The following is a 20,523-nucleotide window of genomic DNA, read 5'->3' on the forward strand; positions in this document are numbered from 1 at the left end:
ACTAATATTTTGACTTGTTTAGTGAACATAAATGGGCTAACTTTAAAAGATGAATCGAATGACATATTTATTATTTCAATAATTTTGTGATCAAGAAGTTTTTGGGTAAAGAGAATGAGGAGTAGTATATAATTTTATTTAATCAACTTTGGTTAGTCGAGTGATTAACTCATTTGTCAGTTTAAGTAAGTGTTGGAAGTTTGAATCTCACCTTATAATCTATTGGCCAGCGGTAATCTATATCTTACATAGAGTTTAAGTTTGCCATAAATTAGTGTTTAACCTGTTAAATTAAAAGATATCATAATAACAAAATACATATATATATATATATATAGATTTATTTTTAAAAAATAAAAATAAAATGACATAATTTCCTAGATAAATTTTGAGTAATATCCTAAATAGGTCCTCAAGAAATTCATCGTCGGACAGATTTGTCCCCAACAAAATTTAACTAAAATTTTGTCTTTGACATTTTTAGTTATATACCAGATACATCCCCATGGCAGATTGATCCGGTCAAGCCGTCGTACGTGGAAGTTAACAGATTGACGTGTCAGTGCCACGTGTCACCTCCAGGACAATTTGGTCCCCATTCAAGCTGGACAAAATGACGTCGTATTGGATCATGAGGCAAACGACGTCGTTTCGTGGAGGACAAATTTGTCCACACCATAGAAGGCAGAGTTGCAAAACGATAACGTTTTAAATGGGGGACCTATCTGCTTGATGATTATGCTTCTGTAAGGATCTATTTATCTGATAACCTAATGTTTGGGGACCTATCTAACCTATAATTAGTGACATTACCCTCAAATAAATTCATTGTCTTTTTTGGTTTCATTGAAAATACAAACTGATGTATTTGGACTTGGTACCTTACAAAATTCTAATCATCCCTCTCATGACACTCAGATTACAAATTTTTCTTCATATGTCACCAAAAAATGTCTTAGACAATTTCAAAGAATGCTTGAGTTTTAAGTTTTAAAAGTAGTAGAATATTTTTTTAATGAATTATATATGACAAAAGAATATTTAGGAAAAAAAAGTTATGCATCAAATTCCTCCCAATTTTCCCTATACAATAAGAGATAATTGATTCTTTTATTTATTAAATATGCGATTAACCAAGATGGTAAATATCTTATACTACCATTATTAAGAGATCTTGGGTATGAAATAATTTGGAAAATAATTAGTAAATAATATCAAGCAAATTATCATTTGATTTTTATATTTTTATTATTTTTTTATATTTTAAAATTGACCAGTTAACTTCTTATATTAAAGTTAAGAAATATCAATATGTTGAATTGTTCATATTCCGTTGGGAAGCCAGCAAAATATCTTAATAATGCAGAAATGCATAAATATCTAAAATTAGAAAAATATAAAGAAAAAGAAACATAAATAATGAATCGTTACATAACATGCAGCAAATTATATTATATTATTGGAGATGATTACATTATTGTATACCATGAAGGGGCCACGTTGAAGCTACTGCAATAATCAAGTGCTAAGAATCCATGTACTACGTTCATAATTAATAATTCACAATTTAGCACAAAGATAGCATGCAATCCAAAAGCAACGTGCCATAATAAGTAGTTTCCTTGGAATAGAGCTAGGCAAATTGTAGTAACAAGAAGTTTTATTTACATTTCACCTTTAACAATTTTGGTAAGATTAAACAATGTCGTTATTACGTGAGCTAGAGCTTATAGCAACTGAAGCTGCATGTATTTTTCACATCGTGAAACATGTTGCTATTTGATATGTAGACCGAAGGTTCAAAATCCAAATTAGTTAGCCGGTAGTAATGAACTTGCATCGTGCCTACTCCTATGAAGCAATTCAACTATGTAGGCAATCCTCATGTTTATCACTTGCCCTATTCACTTTCAAACCCATACGAAAGGTTGTGTTTATTTTAGAAGAAACTATGAAAATTTAATTTATTATTTTTTTTATCCAAAAAATTTGAGAAGAAAAATAAATAATAAAAAATATAATTATAAAAAATTAATAAAAATAATAAAAAAATAATAAATAAGCTGTGTTCATTGTTAGTGTTTATGTATTCTTCTTGTCAGTATAGACATAAAATACAATAATTCAGTGTTTTTAGATACAATGTTTCTCTCTATGTCTTATCTGTCAAATACGATTTTGTCTCTTTTTATGTCTTATTTCTGTAAATAAACGCGGCCAAAGTGATGGATTAAATATTAAATCCCGTGGAAGTAATATTTAAAAAAAATACTATGTCGTAAGTAAATATTTGAAAAATAATCTTATAAATCATTGAAATTTTTTAGCATAATAATGGTGATAATTCTTCAAAGTTTTAAAATTCATTACATTAAGATAGATTATTTTTTCTTTCAAGGAGTATATATGTATTACATAGGACTACTCCTCATAGGACACTATTATTGATTCACATTTTATTGTCAGTCTAAATGTGTTTCACACACTTTTTGCAAATCATTTTTTTATTTTGTCATCAAGAAAATTGGATGAAAACGGCAAATTTCAATCACTGCGGCCAGTGTAGAACTGCATGGTGCATGAAATATTTATATGAGTAGGTAGGTCCGCTTGATTCAAGTATGTAAAAGGAACAGAATATTCACTATCGCTCCGGTAAACGACAAAAGAGTTCGCTTACTAAAGTTCAAAGGCTTTGACTATCCGTACGACGAAACAAAAAATTCACCTAGAACTGTATCATCGCTTATAAACTACAAAGTCAGAAGGAAACTTTATAAAATGTTTCACAGCAAATCCCAACAACAAAAGACAAAATCTCCATTCAAAATTCCTAGGAATTGAGCAATTATGATCTATAAGGATAATAGTAAACTCCGGGCAAATTACCCTCCGACCATGGACAATAGTGAAATTTGCAAACTCTTAATTTTTAGTTTTTTACCATTGAATCGGATAGCCAAAGATAACATTTGAAGACTCAAATTATTTAGCAAAAATTAAGATCTTCATACGTTTACTATTGATTACCTATCATTCATATTAAATAACTTGGTGTAAAATCATATCAATTGTTTGGTCATAAAGCACATTTCACAATTAGATCTTGTTACAAATTTTGTGCATTAATTTCCAACTTTTGGTGTGACTTGGGCCTTCTCATAAGATCCAAAAATGAAAATAAACGACGGGAAACTGCTTCTGTATTTGATAATATGAATGGCAAAATGATAAGTACATGATGATGATAACCAACTTAAACCATAATAACAAATTTAAAAATAAGAAACTACTATTCATCAGAAACAGCCGAGGCCTGAGCGCAGCAACACTGAACGAAAGCCATATTCTAAGCTATAAACTATTAATCGATGATTAATGAAATTATTTCCAACCACTCCAAGGCCTCTTCCTTCATCACTCCAGCTACTTCACTCATCCTCCTACAGAATAACAAGTCAAATTTGTTAACAAAAAGTAACAGTTAATGTCAGAATCTACTTCATAATTGAAAATAAATTACAAAGCTCCATTACCTCCTCATCATCATCGTCATTCACCTCAGATTTCGACTTGTCAGAATCTCCACCCTCATTCTAATACATCAAAAAAGTTCAACTATAGAATTAGTATGAACCACAATATAAGAGAGAATCACAATATTGAGTTAAATTATTACCAGTCCTTTGTTGTAGGCCCTGATATCCTCATCATACGCTAGTTTGTTCTTCTCAGCTTTTGCTTGGTATGGAGCTTTTTCCTGAAAGCAAAATAATAATAATAATGAATTAGAGAGTAAATCTTAAAACAAACAACGATGATAAATTGATCACAATAATAATAATAATAATAATAATAATAATAATAATAATAATAATAATAATAATAATAATAATAATAATAATAATAATAATAATAATAACAGCAATAGCGGAAATAATCTTTATCAGGAGGGGGAAAATCAAAGAGAAACAAAGAACAGGTTTGCTTTGCTCACAGCATCGGACATGGATTTCCACTTTGCGCCACCAGCTTTTCCAACCTAATCGAATTATTTCAAGGAGACATTAGCCGATCCGAGCAGTAAACAGCATTCAAATTTTGAAATCTCAGATCAAAAAAGAAAAACGATAACAGAAAAAAAATTAGAGAACAAAAAAAATTAAGATCGATCACTCACAAGAGCAACGGATTTGTTGTTCGGATTCTCCTTCTTATACTCCTCTCTGAAGTCAGACCTGCGCAGAACAGAACTCAACGATCATCATTCAGCATCAATCAATAATTATCAGAAGAAAACAATTCGGAAGTGGAAAACAGTTTAAGAAAACCGAACGGTACATGAAAACGAAGAAAGCAGAAGGAGGCCTCTTAGGCTTGTTCGGATCCTTCGGAGCAGCTTTCTTCTTCGCCTTCTTCGTTCCGATTCCACTGTCCTTGCGGCTCAACCTAACGGATCACAATAAAAAAAAAAAAAAAACACGAATCAAATCTCGTATAAAAAGAACAGCTGCAAAAAAAGGAAGGAATCTCAGAGCACGAGAATGCGGTTAATTCTGACCTGTTGTCAGCAGCTTTGACGTTAGTCCTTGCCTTCGGCATGTTGAACCTGCAGAGAGATAGAGCAAAGGAAACAGTGAGAACGAGTGAAGAAAGAGCGAGAACGAGGCACAAGAGAGTGACTCAGAGGCGGTTAGGGTTTGAGAGCGAGTTGATTTGAGTCTCGCTTGTTCACTCGCTCACTGACTCACCTTGGGAGAAAAAGAAAGAGAGTGTGTGTGATAGGATCTGGGGGAAGAGAGTGGGTGAGGAAGAGAATGCGTTGTGCTGCGAATGCGAAGGGTTGTGGGTTGAGAGTGGGGGATAAGAAGGGGAAGGAGGGAGTGGCATAGAAAGAAGGAAATTAAACTTTTGTGACGCGTTAATGATTTTTGTTATGTAAATATTAGGTTTTAGCCTAAAAAGGTTATAAATTATTATTTTAGAATAAAATTATTTTTCATTAAAACAAATTAGTTTATTTTTTTTTACAATTCAAACAAAGACTTAATTGAAAAACTAATATATCAATTATTGAGAATTAAGCTTTTTTTCTTTAATTAAAAATTAGTTTATTCAATATTCATCAAAACTAGAAAACGATTTTATTATTTTTTAATATTTTTGTTAACAAGTATTTCAGGTTATTTGTTAAGAATACATAAATTGAAATATCTTTAACAAAATCATTTTTAAATATTTTAAAAATATTAAATAAATAAAAATGATTTTTTGATATAATACTCTTATGTCATTAGAATATTTATTGGTCAAATATTTTTTATTAAAATTTAATTTTAATATATTATTAATATAAAATTATATTAATAAAAATAATTATTTTTTCTATTATCATAAAAAAATAGATATAATTATATCAAATATTAAACTCCTTTTATTATAAACAAAAATTGTTAATAGATAATTTAAACATAAAACATCTGCTTAGCGGCTTAGCCTTTAGGTTTCTAGAAGTAGAATTTCAATTGGGCTCAGTTCAGTGGTTTACGCGGGATATTCCAAAATTTCACGCCACGTGAGCAATCCGGAGTGTGGCGCTATTTGCTCCCGCTTTCGTTTCTCTCTCTCTCTTTTTTTTTTTTTATGTGAGTGTTGATGACTTGTGGGTTGACTCCTTAGTCCTTAGTCCTTGGGTAAGAGTAGGATGGGAGTGGGACCCACAGACTAATACATTTCGCATTAGGTCAAAATGTTACCTCTAGATTTTTTATTTTTATTTTTTTCACGTATGTCTCGGTCCGACAGGTCAAAGACTAATCTGTCGCGGTACTGAGCTCCATTTAAGGGTTTGTTGCTGGCCAATTGGTTGCTGCATGCACAAGGTGAAATTCGAACCCCCGACCTTACTTAAGCGACCTAATAAACTAATCACTAGACCAATCTAACTTGGTTTATTACCTGCAGATTAAATAGACCTTTTAAGGCTTTTTTTAAAGGTTTTTGGTCAACGACCATTAAAGGCCTTAACTTCAATAATTCGGGTTGACTATGAAAACATCAAATATTGTTTACAGGCTTTTCAAGTGGTTCGTTTCAGATTTAATAACAAAACGTTTTTTTCTATACTTTTAATTTACAAATATCACGTATATATTAAAAATTGATTACTAAATGAATTATTATATATTTATATTATTTTATATTTTAAATATGTATTTTATACAAATAATTAATTAATAAATTATTCTTAGTGGATATGTAATCTATTTGATTTTAATTGATATGTCAGCGAACACAAATATAAAATATGACGATTTTGAATAACAATCTCAAAGGTTAACTATCAACATTTTTGGATGGTAAAATACTTTGAAAAATTATACATATATTAATATTAAGGTAGTGTTTGGTATGAAGTATTAGACTAATATCAGAAATTTGAGATTTAGTATTGTGTTGAATAATTAGAAATTAAAACTAAAATTTTAATCTTAAATATCTCCAAAAATAAAGAAACAAAAGATTGAAATTTTTAGATTAAAAATTGAAACTTAAAAAAATAATTTTTTTAAAAATATCTTCATTTTAAATTAATAATTTTAAATTTATTCTTTGTACAACTCTAATTATGGCTAATTCAGTTCTTTTACCACCACTTCTATTCTATTGTTGTTGTCAACACCACCACTTCTCACCTTTCAACTCTTTTAGTAGCCGGAACTAAAAAACTTTGATAATGGGGACAAAATCTATATAACATGACAATAATTTTTATAATAAAAATATAATGTGTACATAAAAAATTAGCTATCAAATCATCTATTAATTATTATGTATTTATGTATAAATACATACATTATTTAACTCATTTTTAATGTATATTTTATATTTCAATATATATTTTATCGGAGTGATTATTCTATATGTACATATATTATGTTATAATTATATTTTATTATTGTAAAATACGATTAGTCTTTAAAATATTTAATTTATAAATTAAAATATTAAAATACTAATTTAAATAATAACATATAATTTAGAATTCTATTTCTTTAGGTTTTGTAATTTAAAAAAGTAAGTAACATTTTTTTGACAGTACAATCAAATTTTTTATTTTTATATATATATCACTAAACAATTATTTAGGAATTCACTTTCCAACAATTAGAAGTCGTCGACTCTTATTGATATTCATAGTTAAAAAAGTTATTTCAATTAATGCAGTTACAATAGAAAAATTAAAGCTAGTTTTAAAAAAATAAATAAATAATACTCTTTCGATTCGATTTTTAAGAGAGGACACCAATTTTAATTGGTTGTTAAGTACCAAAAGCTAAATAAAAAATTATTGTGATGTTAAATTTAATAATTTAATGAAAGCAAATAAATATTATTGTTGTGCACTACTCAAACAAATTTCAAATTATAGTGGAGACACTTGTTCCCGTAACAATATACTTAGAATCGTCCTTGCTCTACTCTATCTCTCCTCTACCATCACATTTTTGCCAACATCTTTCTTTTCAATCGATTACCAACAACACCAATAATATCAACAACAACTATAACATCATAAACATGTCTTAAAATCAAAACAAAAGGAGAAGAGAAGATAATGTAAAAGAAGAAGGAAGGACGAGGAGACAGCGACACAGAAAGAAAAGCCGCCAATATCGAAAATGTGATGGCATAGGTCATTGCGGTTGCAATGTGGGTGTTGGGCGATGACATTAAAGGTAGTGAATGCTACCTGCGACATCTGGACTCAAAAGGAATCATTGTCAGTGGCGGGGCTTAAAAACGGCGAGGCCTCTGGAGTCGTAAAGGAGTTATGCAACGATAACAGAGAGAGGGAGACGGAGAGTGAAGAGGGTGAGATGGCGCTTTGAGTGAAGAGAGTGGCGGCCTCTAACGACGTGGGAAAAAGTGACACCGAATTCATGATCTCTGAGAGTCTTTAACGGCGCGATTAAAAAGCGTTACAGTCACTGTGACACGCTTTGTTGGAGGAGATCGTTTTTTACACCATTTTTTACAGTGCTACCAATGATGAGATTGAATGGAAGTGGCCTTTACTGCTCAACCGCGGTTCCAGGATAGGATAAAAAGGAAAAAGGAAGTGTAGCAAAATTGGATTACAATAGTTAGGATTTTATTTTGATGTCAAAGTATAAATAAGAGTATTTTAATATATAATAATTTCAGCTTTTGCTTTTATCTTAAATTAAATAGGATACTGAAATATAATTTAATTTTGTATATTTTATACTAAATACAATACAATACTTAAACTTAGTTGAGTCTCTCTCTTAACACTACAAGAAAAATTATTTTTAGCGGCCATTTATTTTGTTTTTAACGGCAATAAAAATAATCGCTAATGTATTTACCGGTAATTAGACATTAGCCATCTTATACTTTGTCGCTAAAAGATTTTAGCGGCAATTATAACATTTGCCGGTAAATACCTTTTTAATGGCCGCAAAAAGTATATAACTTTTAGTGGTCATTTTTCTTTGCAACTTATATGGCCACCAAAAATAATTCTAAAATTGCAATGTTATTCATTTTTAACGGCCATTACTATTACCGTCAAAATCCATTTTACCGGCAATTTATATGGCTATTAAAAATAATTCTAAAATTATAATATTATTTACTTTTAGTTGCCATTACTATTGCCGCTAAAATCTTAAGACTTTTTTTTAATTATATTATATTCATTTTTTTAGAAGCAACGAACCATGTTGTGACAAGAGCAACAACGGTAGCTAGAAGATCTTGACAATGTAAATCTGAGATGAACAAACGATGACAGCGATACGAATCTAAGGCGGATCGGATAAAAACGAAGTCAAAGGAGTAAGAAAGTTACGACGGTGGAAGAAAGTTACGCGAATTAATCCAATGTTAATACTTCTTTTCCTTTTTCAGTTTTTCTTTCTCTCCCCGTTTTTTAACTTGACTTAGGGATAATAAAAAGAAAGTGATAATAAAGTTTTGTGACAATAATAGCAATGGCCATTATAATAATTTAAAAAAATTAAAATTACAAATAATAAAAGATAATAATTTTTTGACAATAGTAATAATGGCCGCTATAATATATAATAATAATAGCAAATATATAATTACCGTAAAAATATAATTTGAATTAAAAAATTAATGACTATTATGTTATTGTCATTAAAAGTTTGTCGTTCAAATATATATTTTTTTATAGTGTAATTTTTGTCTTTTAGTATTAGTTTTTGTTCTAAATGCAGTTAATTTTTTTTAATTATTAAAGAGCGATAAACTTCCAGTAATTTGTTACCTTTTGTGCTTTTATTAACTAATAATACTATAACGGTGTAAATTTTTATGCACTTGATGATCAATAAAAAGATAACTTACTAGAAAAACGAGTAAACAAAAATGGTATGGTTCAAAAACCTTTATTGATGAAACCACTTTTACCATTGCTAGCTGGTCAAAACAATAATCTTTTTAATTAGCGCGACTATCTTAGATATTTTGAAAATCGATTACTTTTTCTTTCTTTTTAAACATGGACGACAATAACATTTAAAAGTCAAATTCCTAATATACTATACTAGGTATGTATTAGCCTAATTTTAGGAGGGTGGATTTTCCCATTTTCTTTAATTATTTGGTAAAATATATTTTTTTATTATTTATTATTTGTTTATATGTTTTTTTTATTTCACTTAAAAAGTATAAGATAAAAAATCATATTTTACCAAATAATTAAGAGTAAAATTGAGAGACAATCTTAATACTTTATTAGTATGTTTTAAAATTTTTAATGATATAGAATTGAATTGAATTCTATCGAAAATTGGATTCTAGAATTGAATTGAATTATAATATTTAGAATAAATTAGTAAAATTATAGAATTGAATTGAATTTTAGTGTTTGAAATGTCTATCAAATGAATTAAAATTTTATAATAGACAATGTTATCCTATATTAATATAACATCATATTTAACCTCAAATAATAAATATATTTATTTATTAAATTATATAAAATAATAAAAAATTTATATGTTTAATTAAAATTTGTTTTAATTAAAATTTGTTCACCTCTGTTAAAAAAACAAAATTTAGATGAATTTAAAAATATTAAATTTAAAAATATTAAATTTAAAAAATATTTATTAATTAAAAAATTAAACAATTTTTTATGATTGATTCCAACGACAAACCAACAACAAAAAAGACACATGAACTATCAAGAATGAATTTGTTGAGTAGTCTAATGACATAGTAAGTAAAAAATATTAATTATTAATGGTAAATTATAGCAACTAATTCATGTTATTAAAATGGAACAAAATTATGCTACTTTTTACTAGTGTCATGATAATCAGGTTCATTGATAGCTCCCTCCCAAAACCAGACCCTGCTCTGATACCATATTATAATACAATTCTTTTCACTTTTGTATTGTAATAACTTAAAATGTTCAGACGTATTGAAAAATGCTTAGTATCATTAATTTAAGTTAAACACATAAAATTTATACGTGTGGATAACTTTTTTAGATTTATATAGTAGATCTTTCAAAAAAAAAGGTATATATTATATTAAATGAATTTAAAGAAAAGAAAGGAAGAAAATGAAAATGGCGAGAAAAGAGAGAGTTGTGTTGAAAAGTGAAAAGCATTAAGAGAAAGTGAATAAACAATTAAAAAAAAGTAATTAGATTATAAAGATATTTTAAATATTTTAAGTTTTAAATGAAATCCAATAAAATTAGATTTCAAATTGAATTTATTCGGGTTGAAATTAATTTTGAGAAAAAATAATAGAATTGAATTGAATTCCATCTAAATTAATTTAAATATTTTTGTTTTAAATATTGAAATTAAATTAAATTCTCATAAAAATTAAATTTTAAAAAAATTTTAAATAAATAAAAAAAATTGAGAGGATTTATTAATCCTAATACTTTATGATAAGATCTTTTAAAGTTTAAGCTTGAATGATTTTGAGAAGAGAACGAAAATTAGAAAAGCAGCAACTAATTGAAGTCCTTCCCGCTATAATTAATAAGAAAATATTAGAATATCCACTGTTAAAAAAATGTATTAAATGAATTTATTTTTATTTCTTTAATACTTTTTGGTTTAGTATTTATTACGATGAGTAACCGGAGATTAATGGATTGGATTCATTAGGTTGGTCCAATAGTCTCAGGAGAGAAGTCTTAGAACGGGTTTGCGTCTTTGGGGCCTCCGTCCGACTTGTAAATATGAGCGAGTGGGGTGGTACTTGCAAAGACACTTCGATGCCTAAGTCAGCAAGGGTGTAAGCAGGTTTAAAGAGTACTGGGCTTAGAGATGCCTAAGGGGTGTCAGTGTATTTATAGTGGTGAACCAATAACCACCGTTGAAGTAGTTCTACCTTTTAAGGTGGATAACCGTCTCTTTATCTTAGGGAGGTTGAGATATGGCTCCTGAAAATGGGTTGAGGGATTCTAGGGGCAGTTATTTTAGCGTTATCTGCTAGCTAATTTTCGTTCCCAACTTCCTTAGAGCAGGTCGTAGTAGGAGCCGACTTCTAGGAGAAAGTTGGTGTAAAATGAGGGTCAATTCATTGACCTTAGAGTTGGAATAGGATATGAACAGTATTATATATATAATTTTTAAATAAAAATAAAATATAATATAATTAAAAAATACAAATAACTTGTTAAAGAAAATTGAATATAATTAGTAGTAGGGGTGTACAAATTTCAATTTGATTTGTAGGAGTTGCAATTTTTATTCAAATTCTATCTGCACATCTGCCATTTTTTATTCAAATCTTATCCGAAATTTAGAAATATCATCCAATTTGCAAATCTTATTGGATCATGTAGTGGGATTGGATATCAGATTTTATATATGTATATGCGCATTAGATATGTGTAAATCTAAATAAAATAATAATATATATATATATATATATATGTTTTTTTTCAAAATTTTGTTTAATTTTTTATTTGTATTGTACTTTTGAAATGTTCGTATATCAAAAATTTATATTATTACTTGTATTTTCGGATTGAAAGAGTTAATATTTAATTTAGTCCAAAAAATTTAAAATTGAATTTAAATTGACTCTTAAATAAAAGAAGTCGATTTTTATAAATAATGTGTTAATTTTACATATTAAATTGTCAATATTTAAATTTCTCATTTAGATTTTATATGATTAAGATTTATTAGACTTTCTAAAAATTTAATTAGTTCTCTAATATCTTCGTGAAGATGATAATAATAAGTTCAATTAGGAAAATTTGTGTTTTTAGAAGCAACACTCAAGTTTTTAAAGTTCTAATAAATCTTGATCACATGAAAGTTAAATAAGAAATTTAAATCACAACAGATTAATGTACTAGATCAACACATCATTAATAGAAATTAGTTCAAAAATTAACGTGAGTTACGATTATAAATTTTAAAGATCAAATTAAATTCGATTTTAAATTTTAGATACCAAATTAAATATTAATTTGGGTTGAAATGTTCAGCAATTTTAAGTTGAATTATATAAAAAATAACACATAAGGAATAAAAGAAAAAGAAGAAGAAAGATGCTTATATATGTAATTATGCATGCAAGGGTACAGCAAGATTTGGTTCAACTTAATTATTAAAAACATTTGGCGGCCAATCATTTATGTATTCAGATAAATGATATAACGCAATATTTTAATAACAATAAAAATTTAATTTTGATGTAAAATAATTATATAATTATATTTATTTTTTAATAATATTTTTTTAATTAAAGATATAGAGTGTCGAATTTGCGACTTTTTAAATGAGTATGAAGAAATTATGCCATATTTTTAGTTATTTACTTGATATTGCGTAATTGAATTGGATCAAAATTAAATTCTAATAATAATAAAGGAACAAAGATAGAAGAAGGGGATGCAACGTATTGAAATCTTAGTTGCATTGATCATCCAAATCTGAGTGAATAATGGGAGACGAAGCAAGCCACGAACATCGTGATCAGGGTTCATTAGCAGCTCCTTTCGTTTTCTTGGTTGTTGCTTCTGTGCAGTTTTCATACTTTTGTCTTGATTACTTGAAGAAGGTACCTCTCTATTTTTCATGTCTCTCACCATTCTAATCATAATTTCAATCAAACCCTACTATGTTAACCCATTACATTCATTTTCTTATTAAGATCCAAAAAATGCGAATTAGATCATCTGATTTTCATGCAGAAACTTATATACGTAGAAAATCATCAAATTAAAGAGTTGCACGTGTTGATTTGATAATACTCATTTGTTTAATTAGTCACATTATTGTTTCTCTTTGCCCCCTACTACAGAAGGGATCTGTTAATGATAAGCAAAATCAGCTTCGTGCGGAAATAAAAGGCCTTTTGAAAGAGGCAAAATTATTGTCACAGTGAGTAACTCATATGCTTTAATGTGCTATAGATCTGATCTGTGTAATTTTGTTTCTTAGTTTAGTCATCATGGATTCAGGCATGAGTACCTTTCCTTATTTAATTTTTGGATTCTATCATATCTTTCAAGTTAACATGGTTAGATTCTGAATAAATGAGTATCAAATATTATTAAGGAAGAATTCAGTGTATTCACTCAACTATTGAAGTAACTCCAATATTAGAAATAACAAAAGAGGAATGCTATAAGGCCATAAGAATTTATTGTTTTTGGTCATCAATTAGCCATCAATGTTTAAAAGTGTGGGCTAAAATATGATGTTAGATTACTAAACTAAAGGAATTGGATTGATGGTTAAAAATAATAAATTATGATGACTATCTGGTATTTTTCATAAAGCAATAAGGCCCGAAGGAGAAGCACGTGTGCAACTGGCCCCAAGGTTGCTCTGGACCACCATCCGTGCGAGTTGCTCCCCAACAAGAGCTTGTCTCTTTGAATCAACCGCGAGACAGGGGCTCCTGGGAGGCCAGCATTCGCCCTCTCCTCATGGCTTAAGACGGGCTGGGTGGGGTGGGTTTTGGTGACACTTAGGCAGACGCGCTCTCAACCTAAGGGCTTTGGGGCTCTGTCTTGCCTCTCCCATTGTTTTCATAGCTTTGATACCTCTGGAGGCTGGGATGTTGAACCTCGGGATCGTAGGAACTCCGGCATATTTATCTAAAAATGTTTGGACATGCTTGTTATAGAAGTGAATAGAAGGATGGACGACAAAGAAAGTTAACTAACATGAGTAGAGATTAAATCACTGGAAAAGAGATGGCCGAAGATTTATTGTGTTTGAGTATTTATGTGTGTTATTAGTTTAGAAAACATTTGTCTTGTGTATATATCTGAGTAAAAGAGAGCATTTTGGCCACTTGTTTGTGCTGTTAGGCCAGCAACCTTTGCACAAGCTGCAAAACTTAAAAGATTGGCAGCTACCAAGGAGAAGGAACTTGCAAAATGTGAGTTCATTTTCTGTTGAAATCTTCTTTAAAATTTTTATTTTGCATTTTGCATGTTATTGATATAAATTGACATGTTGCAATTTCATACTTTTTAAGAATTTTGAACCTGTATTTTCTAGGTCTTTTTTCATCGACATTGTAATAACACTATGCATTGAGCTCAACTTTGATAGAAAAATATATTGATTATCAGTTAGAAAACAACATCAAGTCATATAATACTTCTTATATGTAGTATCTATCTTCAATTTTGATCTTTCATACCCTTGATTCTATCAATTGTTTGATAAAACTTTAACAATAATCAATGTCATTACCTAAAAGATTGTTAAAAACCATACTTTATAAACTATTGTGCAGTTCAAAATATGCATCACAGGGATTATGCTTTGTATACAAAACTGATGCTTGTCACAAAGGTATCTCAAGATACAACTTTTTCTCATGTTAATTTCTTGTCAAAATTTAAGCTCATGTGATACTTATTATTTGTTTGTTTTATGTAGTATGTAACATATGCACTGCTGCTCTTTTGGTTCTGGCATGTTCCTGTGGCTAGCATTTCTATGCAACTTGTGCAACCATTTGGTAAATGCAATTATGATGATATGCATTATTACTTCAATTTAATTTTAGTATGTTACATTAATTAATGAACCCTCTCATACATTACTTTCTTGGATTTCTGACATTATTAAACTGGCATGAGCCGCATGAGTCATTTTTATTTGAATTCTAAACATATTTTACACTCTTTGCAGGAAGACTTTTATCTTGGAACACTTCAAGAGTTCAAGAAAACCATGCTACGGTAAGTAATAATTAGTATCTTAAGCTTTGTATTCTCTTGAAACATGTTATTCCGCCATCATTTTTATTAGGGGTGACTCTTGCTACTACCCTGAATCATTAACCCTTGTATTTAATATAAGGAATTAAAATTAATGTTAGATTAAAGAAGTGTGATACTTGTCTTGAATGTTACTCCAATTCAAATCTTGAGCCAGTGTTTTGGGATATTTAGTCATTTAATTAGGTGCAATACATAGACACTAGCAATATAAGGTGCAACACTAAAACCATTTGGAAACACTTTGTTTTAGTGATTCAAAGACTGATTTGAATGTTATTTGTCACATGATGAGATGTATTAAATATACCCGTTCTCTTGTTCAGTATATTAAATTGAGTTACTCTTCTCTATCATTAGATATAGTTTATGACCTAAATCAGTGAGTTTTATCCCTCATCTATATTGGTGAAGAGTCCTGCTAGGGAGCCAATGGAATATTTGTACAATGTGTACAATAGATTATTTATTTGGCCCAATATGAGTTAAAAAATGAACATTCTCATACTATCCACAATAAGTCAATAACCATCCGGATACTAGAAATAATAAACATCTCATGTTATCCCAAAAGCTTAAGCTGATTTTGAGATTCACCAAGAATCGAACTCTTGACCTTTCAGATCTAGAGTTCTAATATCGTGTCATGATACCACTCATCCCAAAAGCTTAAGCCGATGGAAAAAGGTAACACTAATGGTTATATCTCTAATACTGAATCGGACATCCTTAAACCTCCATTATACACATTGTACAAATATTCCATTGGCTCCCTATACTTCCTCAGGGTGGATAACGTGAATCAGTTTAGCATACGAGAAAAAATGAGTACAAAAAACATTTTTTTATAGTATTAAAAATGATTAAAACATTATTTAACAAAGATATGTAATTATATATAAACTAACTACTAAAAATTTTGTATCTTAAACTCCTAACTCATTAATCTGAAGCAATTTTTCAGCATGATTTTTATATATAATCTTAATAAATAGCATTATAATTTCTTGTGCAAGAAATTGATAGGTAATTCTAACTGTTGTTACATATATATGCAGATTGGGATAATATCATGGTTAGTAGTATCTGCCAGGTTTTGCAGATTTGTCCGTAAAGCTTATAGCTAATAGCAGGTAGTGTCATGATTTTTCCTCAAAACAATATCAAATGCAGAAAGTTGCTTGGACTGCAATCTTGGATCTTAAAATGTAACTAACATCACCTTAAGCTTTGTACCATCATGATTTTGTTTTTTAATTCTTAAAAGTTAAAACCTTGGCTGGTTGATCAGTCTTGCTACTTGTAATACTTCATTTATTTTTGCCATTGATTTTACTTTTTTATTTATTTATTTTTTAATAAGCCCAGGCTAAATACCTTCTTGAGAATCCACTTTGAATGTGGATGTGCCAGTAAAATTTTCATGTCATAGGCATTTATCTATTTTTTCTCCATGAAAATATAATTTGTACTTGGTAAGAAATTTCATCATTTACTAAATATTTGGTGAGGAAAGAAAATAAGAAGGAAATGATATAAAACTGGAATTCTCCTTCCTTTATTTCTTTGATACATTGAATGAGATTTGAATTTCTCTCATTTTGCTAAACTGCTAACTATCTGAATCACTCACGAGCCACCACTATACCACACTTTTAGTGGCTGGAAATTTTAGTTATCCATATCATTTGTTTGCAGGACAAAAATAAAAAAAGGGGAAAATAATAACCTTTAAATATACTGTCACAACTTCTCATAATAATTTTACACAAGTTTTTAATCACATAACAATACGTCAATAAAAATATCTTTTTTTATATTAACGACGTAAATAATTATTAAAAAATAGGCATAATTAAATGATTATGTAAAATTTTTTATACTATATTAAAATTAAACTCTTAAAAAAATTAAAACTTCCTAAAAGAGTTAAATAACTATAAGTATTCTAAGTTTTTAACCTGTGAATCAACATTAATGTTTTAATTATTAAAAACAGAAAAGCTCTGCATACAAGCGATTAGGGTTTGTAAGCATTACAAGTCAATTAACCAATACCCCCCAAAACGCGCTGCAAGTGTTATGTCCCATACACGCGCTATATAAAGATCTTGCGTATATATAACTAACAAATTTAAAAGATTTGTTTCCTTCTTCGTTCTCCTTATTTCCAAGTTTGCTCGTTCTTCTTCTCCTTCGTCCCCCTACTTTTTCGATTGTTCTTTTTCCTCTCCTTTTTCACTGGTTTGTTCTTTGTCATTGACGTTTTTCCTATCTCTGTAACTCCAGCTTAGTTTTCTTTTCGATTTCTGGTTTCTGAAATCAAAGTTTGAACTCGTTTTGAAGATAATGGATGATTCAACCTCAGATTGTCAACTGAATCAGGGCGAAGTGGATTATGAATTTGAATCTAACGAAGTTCCTGAGATTTGATTTACATACGATTACTCTGAATTTTGTTGCAGTTATTTGTATAGCATTGTGTAGCTGAATAATTCGTGAACATTGACTGTGAAACTAACGCGTGAACATAAATCTGTGGATTGAATCTAATGTATTAGTTTTGATTAATTATCTGCAATTTATAGCAGACGCTCGGGTGTAGATCAGAATTTTTTAGGTGTATTTTTGGGGGAAGTGTGGGTGTATTTACAGTTTATGGCTTTTTTGTTATTTTTAGTTGAGTTGTTGTCGTTGGGGTGTATTATATCAGACATGATTGTGTGTATTTTTTGTTTTTGACATGGTGTATTCTGCAGCCTCTCTGTTGTTGATGACCAGTTTGTTCCTATTTTAGTTGAGTTGTTGTCGTTCGGGTGTATTATATCAGACGTGATTGTGTGTATTTTTAGTTTTTGACATGGTGTATTCTGCAGCCTCTCTCTGTTGTTGATGATCAGTTTGTTCCTATTTTAGTTGAGTTGTTGTCGTTCGGGTGTATTATATCAGACATGATTGGGTGTATTTTTAGTTTTTGACATGGTGTATTCTGCAGCCTCTCTCTGTTGTTGATGACCAGTTTGTTCCTAAGGTTGGAATGATCTTTACCACCATTGAAGATGCTGGACAATTTTACAGGAACTACGCCAAGGCTGCAGGTTTTTCTATAAGAGTTCGGAGCATAAATAGGAAGGAAAACGAGATTAAGAATCAATTGATTACATGTAGCAGAGAGGGAAAATGAAAATCTAAAATATCTCCGACCGAGAAGACGAATCTGACAGCCGGTTTAAACTGTCCTGCAAGAATTTATATACACACATTGAAGGATGTTGGTGCTTGGATCATTTCAAAGGTTGTGCTGGATCATTCACACCCTTGCTGTCCAAGTAAAGCAAAGATGCTCAAATAGCACAGGGAACTAAGCATGTCCATTCGTCGTACAATAGAGAATATCGAGGAGGCTGGTATTAGACCAAGCAAAACTTACCAATCATTTGTTGCGGCTTCTGGGGGTCATCACGAGTTAAATTTTATTGAAAATGATGTGAGGAATTACATTACGAGAGAAGTGCGTAATGTTTTCGAACAAGAAGATGCAAAGAAATTCGGAAAATATTTGTTAAGAATGAAAGAGAAGAATCAGAAGTTCTTTTTTGAGCTTGAACTCGAGGAGGATCAATCGATTAAGCTGACTTTTTGGGCCGATGCAAGAAGTAGAGCTGCCTTTGAGTATTTCGAAGATGTTATTTCATTTGACACCACCTACAATACAAACAGGTAACAAACTGTCCCTGTTTATGATGCTAAATTAATGTATTTTTATGAATCCACGGCAGAGGTGTATATTGGGTGTTTTTGGGTGTATACAAAGCATTTGTTGGGTGTACCTAATTATTTTCCATTCTGCACTATGGTAATTTGTTTCAGGTATAATTTGGTTTGTGGTTCTTTTATCGGGGTGAATCACCACGGTCAGTCAACACTTCTTAGATGCTCTTTGATGAAAAACGAAGAAATTGAATCATTCAAATGGTTATTTCAATGTTGGCTTCGTTGCATGGGAGGAAATGCTCCGAAAGGGTTTCTCACCGATCCATGCGCATTAATGAAAAGGGCTTTAGAGGCCTGTATGCCAACAACAATTCACCGTTGGTGTATTTGGCACATTACGAAGAAGATTCCAAGTAAATTAAACGGGTACAATGGACATGCAGAAATTGAACAAGAAATGAGCCAAGTTGTTTGGAACTCTCATAGTAAAGACTCATTTGATAGTAATTGGAATAATTTTCTGCTGAATTTTAGTCTTGTGGATAATAAGTGGCTTTCAGGTAATCTTTGTTTAAAATCTACAGCAGAGGTGTAAATTTAATTTTTTCAGGTGTATTTATAGTCTGTGTTTGGGTGTATTCTGCAGATCTCTATGAAGACCGTCATATATGGGTTCCAATCTATCTGGATCACCACTTCTGGGCATGTATGAGAAGCACACAAAGGAACGAGAGCATGCATTCATTTTTTAACAAGTTTATTACTCGGAACAGCTCGCTTATTCAATTCGTCAAACAATACGATAATTGCCTCGGAAGCAGGGAGCAAGTAGAGAGAGAATCAGATGCTGCAGATTTTTATATGGTCATATCGTGTGCAACCAAATTCTCCATTGAAGCACAGTTTCAAGATGTGTACACTCATCAAAAGTTTAGGGAAGTCCAAGCACAATTCAGAGGAAAGGCGAATCGCATCACTAGATTAACGAATTCTACTCTAGGCCATTTAGTATACGAAGTTGGAGAACAAGTTTCCAGATTAATATTCAACAAGTTTGTGGTTACTTATGACTCAGTAGCAGTCGAGGTAAAATGCCAATGCTTATTATTCGAGTCGAGAGGGATACTGTGCCGTCACGCACTAAGCGTGTTAAGCTTTGAACGAGTAAGCCAAGTGTTACCTAGATATATACTGGAACGATGGAGCAAGAAGGTAAAGAGGCGACACGCACACATCAAGAGCAGCCACGACGAACCACTGTTGGAGTCAAGAAGCAAGAGGTTTGACCAATTAGTTTTTTGTTCGCAAAATATTTGCGAATTTGCATCAGAATCGGAGGAGCTGACTGCAATTATGCACCGTGCGTACGATAACGTCATGGTTGAGATGGAATCATTGAAAGCCAAAAGGAAGGGCACATCTTCTTTATCTCACGAAGATGCCAACTTGAAATCCGTTAACGAGCTTCAAAGCCCTCCAAGGATTCGAACAAGAGGACGTCCAAAAAATAGGCTAGGTTCAAA

The 20,523-nt window shown here is 30.3% G+C and overlaps 2 protein-coding genes across 2 annotated transcripts; one reads left to right on the forward strand and one right to left on the reverse strand.

The window, feature by feature from the left end:
* Positions 1-3,175: 3,175 nt before the first annotated feature.
* On the reverse strand, positions 3,176-4,938 carry LOC112800258 (high mobility group B protein 2-like). The gene is made up of 8 exons (XM_025842449.3): positions 4,752-4,938; positions 4,562-4,609; positions 4,342-4,449; positions 4,181-4,238; positions 3,998-4,042; positions 3,680-3,760; positions 3,537-3,596; positions 3,176-3,443 (listed from the first exon to the last, which is right to left on the reverse strand). The coding sequence occupies exons 2-8, from the start codon at positions 4,600-4,602 to the stop codon at positions 3,432-3,434; spliced, it is 405 nt and encodes a 134-aa protein (XP_025698234.1). The 5' UTR covers positions 4,603-4,609; positions 4,752-4,938; the 3' UTR covers positions 3,176-3,431.
* Positions 4,939-12,909: 7,971 nt separating this feature from the next.
* LOC112800260 (protein GET1-like) lies at positions 12,910-16,729 on the forward strand. Its single transcript, XM_025842450.2, has 7 exons — positions 12,910-13,101; positions 13,345-13,424; positions 14,363-14,433; positions 14,797-14,855; positions 14,943-15,024; positions 15,198-15,247; positions 16,345-16,729. Exons 1-7 carry the CDS (start codon positions 12,985-12,987, stop codon positions 16,411-16,413), a joined length of 528 nt encoding a protein of 175 aa, XP_025698235.1. The 5' UTR covers positions 12,910-12,984; the 3' UTR covers positions 16,414-16,729.
* Positions 16,730-20,523: the final 3,794 nt, after the last annotated feature.

The sequence above is a fragment of the Arachis hypogaea genome, chromosome 5, assembly GCF_003086295.3.
Source record: "Arachis hypogaea cultivar Tifrunner chromosome 5, arahy.Tifrunner.gnm2.J5K5, whole genome shotgun sequence".
NCBI classification, from domain to species: domain Eukaryota; kingdom Viridiplantae; phylum Streptophyta; class Magnoliopsida; order Fabales; family Fabaceae; genus Arachis; species Arachis hypogaea.

Bases quoted from the DNA above. Each gene is read 5' to 3' on its own strand.
- LOC112800258 (XM_025842449.3), bottom strand. From the start codon at position 4,602: ATGCCGAAGGCAAGGACTAACGTCAAAGCTGCTGACAACAG. The intron at 3,761-3,997 runs GTGAGCAAAGCA...TTTTGCTTTCAG, and splicing joins GGAAATCCATGTCCGATGCT to GAAAAAGCTCCATACCAAGC. The intron at 3,597-3,679 runs GTAATAATTTAA...TTGATGTATTAG, and splicing joins GGGCCTACAACAAAGGACTG to AATGAGGGTGGAGATTCTGA.
- LOC112800260 (XM_025842450.2), top strand. From the start codon at position 12,985: ATGGGAGACGAAGCAAGCCACGAACATCGTGATCAGGGTTCATTAGCA. The intron at 14,856-14,942 runs GTATCTCAAGAT...TGTTTTATGTAG, and splicing joins AACTGATGCTTGTCACAAAG to TATGTAACATATGCACTGCT. The intron at 15,248-16,344 runs GTAAGTAATAAT...ATATATATGCAG, and splicing joins TTCAAGAAAACCATGCTACG to ATTGGGATAATATCATGGTT.